We start from the raw sequence: 7,801 nt of genomic DNA, 5'->3' as shown, positions 1-7,801 counted from the left end.
TTGTGGACTCATTCCATGGAAAAAATAAACAATGTCACTGAATTCATTTTCTGGGGCCTTTCCCAGAGCCCAGAGGTTGAAGAAGTTTGTTTGGTGGTGTTTTCTTTCTTCTACACAATTATTCTTCTGGGAAATCTCCTCATCATGCTGACAGTGTGCCTGGGCAACCTGTTCAAGTCTCCTATGTATTTCTTCCTCAACTACTTGTCTTTTGTGGACATTTGCTACTCTTCCGTCACGGCACCCAAGATGATCGCTGACCTGTTAGCAAAGAACAAAACTATATCCTATGTGGGGTGCATGTTGCAACTCTTTGGGGTACATTTCTTTGGTTGCACTGAGATCTTCATCCTTACCGTAATGGCCTATGACCGTTACGTGGCTATATGTAAACCCTTGCATTATATGACCATCATGGACCGGGGGAGATGTAATAAAATGTTGCTGGGGACATGGGTAGGTGGCTTCTTACACTCCATTATCCAAGTGGCTCTGGTAGTCCAACTACCCTTTTGTGGACCCAATGAGATAGATCACTACTTTTGTGACGTCCACCCTGTGCTGAAACTTGCCTGTACAGACACATACATTGTCGGTGCTGTTGTGACTGCCAACAGTGGTACCATTGCTCTGGGGAGCTTTGTTATCTTGCTAATCTCATACACCATCATCCTGGTGTCCCTGAGAAAGCATTCAGCAGAAGGCAGACGCAAAGCTCTCTCCACCTGTGGCTCCCACATTGCTGTGGTCATCATCTTTTTCGGCCCCTGTACTTTTATGTACATGCGCCCTGACACTACCTTTTCAGAGGATAAGATGGTGGCTGTATTTTACACCATTATCACCCCCATGTTAAATCCTCTGATTTATACACTGAGAAATGCAGAAGTGAAGAATGCAATGAAGAAACTGTGGGGGAGAAATGTTTTCTTGGGGGCTAAGAGGACGTAATTGGAAGTGGTAATTTTAGCTGGATGACCTTAAATATTCTCAGCCTTGGTTGACTCACCTGCCTTATGTAGACAGTTATAACCTCACAGGACTTGGGCGTGGAAAAGTGAAAGCATACTATGTTCCAAAGGTATTATTTCTCATCATTATTATATTTTTATAATAGTTCATAATCAGATAGTTTCCTGAAACATCTACAACAGAAATATCTTAAAATCAAAATCTAAAATGCACAGACTAGCAATCCCTCTTTGTTTTCATTTGAAAACAGGTTTCTTTTTATTTATTTATTTTTTAATAAGGAGTGCTGACTTGTGAGGAAGGGTGTTCAGTTGCCTTGTTTTTTGTTTTTGTTGTTTTTATTGTTATTATTGAGACAGAGTCTCACTCTGTCCCTCTGGCTAGAGCGCAGTGGCGTCAGCCTAGCTCACAGCAACTGCCAACTCCTGGGCTCCAAGCAATCCTTCTGCTTCAGCCTCCCGGGTAGCTGGGACTATAGGCGTGCTTTTTGTATTTTTTCTTTCTTTTTGTTAGAAATGGGGTCTCACTCTTGCTCAGGCTAGTCTTGAACTCATGAACTTAAACAATCCTCCCATCTCAGCCTCCCAGAGTGCTAGGATTACAGGTGTGAGTGAGCCACCAAGCCTGGCCTGAAGACAGGTTTCTATTGATATTAACCTGCCTTCCCATTAGTTAATCCTGTCATCCTATTTAAAAGCAGAAACTCTGTACTTAGATTTAAGGCTGAGGGATTTTCTAAAAAAGTCATTTAGAATGTCACAATGTGGGCAGTGTTTGTACATTTTGGAGCTTAATTTGTGGGATATCAGGCAGTATTATTAGTTATATAGATTCTCCTAAAAAATTAATTTACCCTCCTACTTAGGCTATGCGTGTAGCAGTGGGAACTCAAGAGGTCACAATGTGTGCTGACTGCTGACATCCAGGGAGCAGCAAGAGGAAAGGGACTCATAGTTCACTATGTGGATTTTCACTTGTCCTTACAGAGCTGCTGCACGTTTCATCACTATCCTCTACATTAATATCAGAAATTCCTTAGCTTAATTTTTCAAAAGAATAAACCTCCAATCTTTTGCAGAATAATGTAGAGGAGATGTCACCTGTGTGGAAAACAGCCTTGGAAAATAAAGTAATCGTCATGTAATTCAATGTATATTTCACAAAACTTTTAGCATCTCAGAGTTTTGTAGATGAATTAGCTTGCTGGTTTTCTCTATTCCTCTTCAGATGGCTGTAACTTCTTCAACCCTGATAAGTCAGTTGCCTAATATTTTTTCTTTATGTTTCTAAAAATGTGTGAAAGTCTTTCACCAACTGGTATTTCCTATCTGGTTCATTTTGTCTTTGTAGATTGACTTATAATTTTCTATTTTACTCTTAGTAACAATTCAGATGGCAGAGAAAATATACTTTTATGGATAGTTCATGATGCTTAACAGAAATTCTATTTTTTTAAAACATACATTTGTTAGTTTGTTGTCATAATACAATAACATAAAAAGAAGAAAACCAAAAGTTGCATAATATCACCATATAAATGACATATTTACATGAAAACATTAAAAATGCACGTTTGAAAAATTCAAACAATATAATAATGTAGAAAATAAAAAGTAATCACTTCTTTCTCATTCTTTCTTAAGAAGATATTCGTTGTTAGCAGTTTCTCATAATTTCTTCCATTAAAAAATAATCTTATGCCTCTATCCACTTAAACTTTCTAATTTATAATGTGCTTAAATTCACAGAAAGAACTAGCATAAACATGGTGACATAATTTGCTCCTCTATATGGAATGCACCCTGACTGTCTTTCCACAGCAGCACTTACAAATTAAATCTGATGGTCTAGTCAAACTGGACGTGGATGCCTTCACCACCGCAGATACACAGGAGACCCTGCCAGAAAATAGTCCTCTGCTAGGGAAGGCCAAAGTTACTGGCAGTGTGAGAAGACAAAATAAAGGTGGTAGCATCCAGGGTTTGAAATTGAGCACGTGGCCAAGGTCTGGGAAGCAGTAACTCAGAAGCCCCTCGGGTTGTGGCCAGTCATGTTTTCCCAACTAGACCTAACAAAGGACATAGAACTAAGGTACATTGTTCCTTACTGTTCCAGCAATTCCCAGAACTGGAACTGGTATAAAACATCTCTCTCTTCAACTGCCCATTCTAGATTTCTCTCACCCTTGACCAGCACTTTAGTCACTTTGGGCTGTTTGTCTTGTGGAGTGAGTGAAAATTTCATGAGAGTTTGGTTCTGGTTGCCTTGTTCTTATTGGGCTATGTTTGCAGCAATTGTCCAGTTACAGCTATGATTCGGTGTGAAAGTGCTAAGGCATATTCCACTAATTCTCTGTGGTCTGGATATTGTCATTTCTGTCCTAACCTATGGTAGCAGCCTAGCTACTCACAATAATCAGAATCAAATACCCCAGCCAGAAGAATAACTTTTTTTCTGCCTGCTGGTTCACTTGTATAAGGAGCACAGAATTGCGGTTCCTACTGTGTGCCTGGCAGGTTATTTTTCTCTCCCCCAAACAAGAAACTCCATCCTGGTGAAACTGCAGACCCTACAAATGAGTACCCAGGAGGGTTAACAAGGAGGAACATTCTACTTTCCCCCTTAGGTGTCACATGATGTATGTCAGGCAAGTGAGGACCTCACATCGTATATCAGGCATTGGTTCAGTGTACAAGGCATGTACTGAATCTGAAGTGCAGCATCCCAGCTCCTCACAGATCTGACTGCTACCTAACCCTTAACTGGGCTATTAACAGGCCTTTCCCCTATTCTATCAGATGGATACTTGTGGGTGGTAATTTACTAGGTACAATTAATTCTCAGTTCTGAGATCATGAGAATATTTCCACATCATCTTTGCTCATCAATATGTACAATGTCCTTGGAAATGTTTAAGGGATATCATGTCAATGTTTTAGTCAGTCTGCAAACCACCAAATGTTGGTGCAGGCACTGTGGAGATGGATGACAAACTATACCTAAAGTGCATATCATTTCTCCTAAGAATGACTTGCTGCTACCTTCATGGTAGAAGAGGTCTGATTTGATTAACCTGGTGTCAGGTGGATGACTGTTCTCCCAGGGACTGATGTCATATTGAGGTTGCAGACAAAGAATCTCCTATTAGCAGGTTAGACATTCAGAAGTTCCAGAGGCAGTCCTGGCGTGGTGGCTCACGCCTGTAATCCCAGCACTCTGGGAGGCCGAGGAAGGTGGATTGCTCAAGATCAGGAGTTCAAAACCAGCCTGAGCAAGAGCGAGATCTTGTCTCTACTATAAATAGAAAGAAATTAATCGGCTAACTAATATATATAGAAAAAATTAGCCAGGCATGGTGGCACATGCCTGTAGTCCCAGCTACTCGGGGGGCTGAGGCAGCAGGATTGCTTGATCCCAGGAGTTTGAGGTTGCTGTGAGCTAGGCTGACGCCATGGCACTCACTCTAGCCTGGGCAACAGAGTGAGACTCTGTCTCAAAAAAAAAAAAGTTCCAGAGGCAGATAAGGAGACCACATCACGGAGCCCATGCATAGCTTATATCCTCACCACTATAGACACTGTTCATGTGCCTACTGTGTCATTACTGAAATGTCTTAGGCTAACTCATATCAGAACATAGCTCATGCTGATCAGCTGAAAATGTAAAGCCTACTCTCTTGTAGATGCTTGCTAGTTAGTACCCACTTTAATAGATCCATTCACATATCTCTTTCCAGGCAACTTTGTCCAGGTTTTTTACCTTCCAGACACGTGATCAACAACCCATAAATTAATCACTGCCTTTGAGTCAATGTATGTTCATAATTCAGGACACCTTTTCCCCTATATAAAGTGGAAAACAAGAGCATTATTCAGGAATTCGTCCACTAGCATAAATTCCCTATATTACTTAACTTTGAGACCACCTTTGAATCAGGCCATGATGGGCAGCTGTTCCTTTCATATTGATACCAGTGTGTTTTGGTGCCTTCTTTGAAAACCAGACCAAAATCCTTTCCTTCTGTGTCAGTTGATCATAGAGTACTCCTAAGGAAGTCATTCTTGTGAGTTGAGGGAAAGGCGTGGATTTAACAGTGCTGAGTGATATGAGAATCAGAATCAGCCATTTGTTCATGAATTACTCTGACCTGGCTCAGAGCCAACTCTTACCAATTCAGGCTGCTGCACCCTCCAAATGCAAGATGTGTTGAATCCTATCACAGGCAGTTCATAATGGGTAGCCGAGGTGGAAAGTCCTTTGGTTTTCCTGAGTCAGTACTTTCTGTACCTGCTGTGTAAATGTGAACTGATTGTGTCTTCTCTATCTATGAGGATCAAGAAGTGAGCTATTACCAGAAAATTTCTGTTATTATACTAGATGTAAAGTACTCAAATAAAGGATCTATGATTGAGATCCCATCATTATGCATCATAATATATCTGGTTTTAGCAGGAGCCAGGCAAGTAAATATAAAATGCGATAGCCATTTCCATTGCTGAAATATGCTTTCCATCCAAATATTTCCATCTGTTTTGTTCAAGTTACTCCCTTCAAGATTATGTTGAAAATTCACTATAAGTTATATCTGTGATGCAACTATTTCTTTTTTAAGCCTAAAATTGTTCCTCTTGGTTATTACATTATTTTTTCAATCTGTTAATACATTCAAATTCCCTACCCTCAACTCACTGCACTCTTTATTTATAGCCACATAAATGTCTCTACCTTAATTTGAACTATCTATGTTACAAACATAGTAACACTCATCATAAACAAATTACTATAATTACTATGATTCAAGAGAAAACTTAATATCGTCCCAAAATTAAAAGAGATGAAATTAGGAGCAAAAGGTATATTTTATAAAAAGAGTAAATTACTACAACCTCAACAGTGAGATCCTACCTAAGATCACAAAGTCTTTCAGAAGGGTGAATTTTCTCTCTGTGCTCTATCACTATTCTAGAATAATGCAGGTAAACGTATGGTAAGATTTCAGTGTATAACCCCAACAACTGAAAGGGAGATTACCTAGATTATATGTATGGCCCCTTATTACATGATGCTTATAACTGGTATTCTCTGTTGGGTCAGGAAGAACAACTAGATTGATCATCCGATATGATGCTTCCAAGGTGTCTAATAAAGGAAACTGCGCGAAAAAAAAAAATCTGTCAGGCTGTCGATATAAACACTAGGCATATAGATGAGTAACTGCTAGCAAGGAATTCCAGAAGTCAACATGGAGAAGTGCATATAAAACAAGAAACTGAAACCACAAGTGATAGGAGGCAGGTAAGAGAGCCAGAGACACAGCTGTGAACACGGTGAAGGCGATGGGCTTTACGTGTCTCTTTGTACCTCAACCTGTCTCTTCCTCTGCATGGAAAAGGCTCAGCATTAGTCAGCGTTTGTGTTCACACATAGTCTGTTTTCCTAAAGGAGCTAACACTCATGTCCTAAGACAGAAATATATTAAATCAACAAAAAGAAGATAATAACCTCTGTTCACATCATCTATCTAGGTTACTCCAAACTATGAAGAAGGATTTGAAACCTTCATTCATCTTTTGTCATCTGAGATCAATTTCTTGCTCCATAACTTCCTCATGGCATTTTTCACTTCTGCATTCCTCAATGTATAAATGACAGGGTTGAGCAAAGGTGTTCCAAGAGTATAAAACACAGCTATCATCTTATCCATGGGGAAGGTGGTTGCAGGGCGTGTGTATATAAATATACAAGGTCCAAAGAACAAGACGACCACGATGATGTGGGAGATGCAGGTGGAGAGGGCTTTCTTCCTCCCTTCGGCACTGTGGTTTCTCAGAGAACGCAAGATGAAAACATAGGAGAACATCAGCAAGACAAAACTCACTGTACAAATGGCCCCACTATTGGAAACCAAGAGTAGGTTGGTCACGTAGGTGTCTGCACAGGCGAGTTTCAACAAGGGCTGCAAGTCACAAAAATAGTGATCAATGACATTGGGACCACAGAATGGCAAACTCAGGGCAAGAAAAATCTGAGCTAAAGAATGTACACAGGACCCCACCCAGGCAACGACCACCAACACACCACAGACCCGGGGGCTCATGATGGTCGTGTAGTGCAGGGGCTTACAGATGGCCACATAGCGGTCAACAGCCATGAGGATGAGGATGAAGATCTCCAGGCAGCCAAAGAAATGGGTTGTAAAGACTTGGATAATACACTCACTGAAAGAAATAATGGCCTTCTTTAAGAGGGCATCTACAATCATTCGAGGTGCTGTGGAAGTAGACAAGCAGGCATCAGATAAGGATAAGTAGAAAAGGAAGAAGTACATTGGGCTCTGAAGTGTCCGGCTGCTTTTGATGGTAGTTATAATCACCAAGTTACCCAACAATGTCCCCAAATATAAAAGGAAGAATGTGACAAACACTATTTTCTTCCAAAAAGGATCCTGTGTCAACCCAATCAGAATGAATTCAGTCACATTATTACTCAGTTGCATGGTTTCATGAATGGTGAGAAGAGACAAGTGTGGAATGGTTTATCTGCAAAAAAAAAAAAAAAAAAAAAAAAAAAAGAATTAATTTATAGTGTGCTATGTGCTCTTATGGAATATTTTCAGCAAAAGTAAATGTTCCTCATGCGGGACATTCTGTTTGTGGTTTCTGAATTTTAATGACCACCTCATAAAGTTATTATGAGACTCAGATACACTTGTAAATATGATACTTCCCTATAGCATTCTTCAAACACAATCCCTTCGTAGCTTTATCATTATTCTGATTAATTTTGCCAATTCAATATATGTAATGTTAACATGAATGGGTCTATTCCA

The 7,801-nt window shown here is 40.0% G+C and overlaps 2 protein-coding genes across 2 annotated transcripts; one reads left to right on the top strand and one right to left on the bottom strand.

Annotated features, from left to right (window-relative positions):
* OR4S2 (olfactory receptor family 4 subfamily S member 2) lies at positions 1 to 951 on the top strand. The gene has a single exon (XM_012787861.3). It carries the CDS (start codon positions 16 to 18, stop codon positions 949 to 951), a length of 936 nt encoding a protein of 311 aa, XP_012643315.1. The 5' UTR covers positions 1 to 15.
* Positions 952 to 6,535: 5,584 nt separating this feature from the next.
* LOC105884144 (olfactory receptor 4C16-like) lies at positions 6,536 to 7,468 on the bottom strand. The gene has a single exon (XM_012787862.1). It carries the CDS (start codon positions 7,466 to 7,468, stop codon positions 6,536 to 6,538), a length of 933 nt encoding a protein of 310 aa, XP_012643316.1.
* Positions 7,469 to 7,801: the final 333 nt, after the last annotated feature.

The sequence above is a fragment of the Microcebus murinus genome, chromosome 4 (assembly GCF_040939455.1).
Source record: "Microcebus murinus isolate Inina chromosome 4, M.murinus_Inina_mat1.0, whole genome shotgun sequence".
NCBI classification, from domain to species: Eukaryota; Metazoa; Chordata; class Mammalia; order Primates; family Cheirogaleidae; genus Microcebus; species Microcebus murinus.
This window is presented reverse-complemented; position numbering and strand designations above follow the sequence as displayed.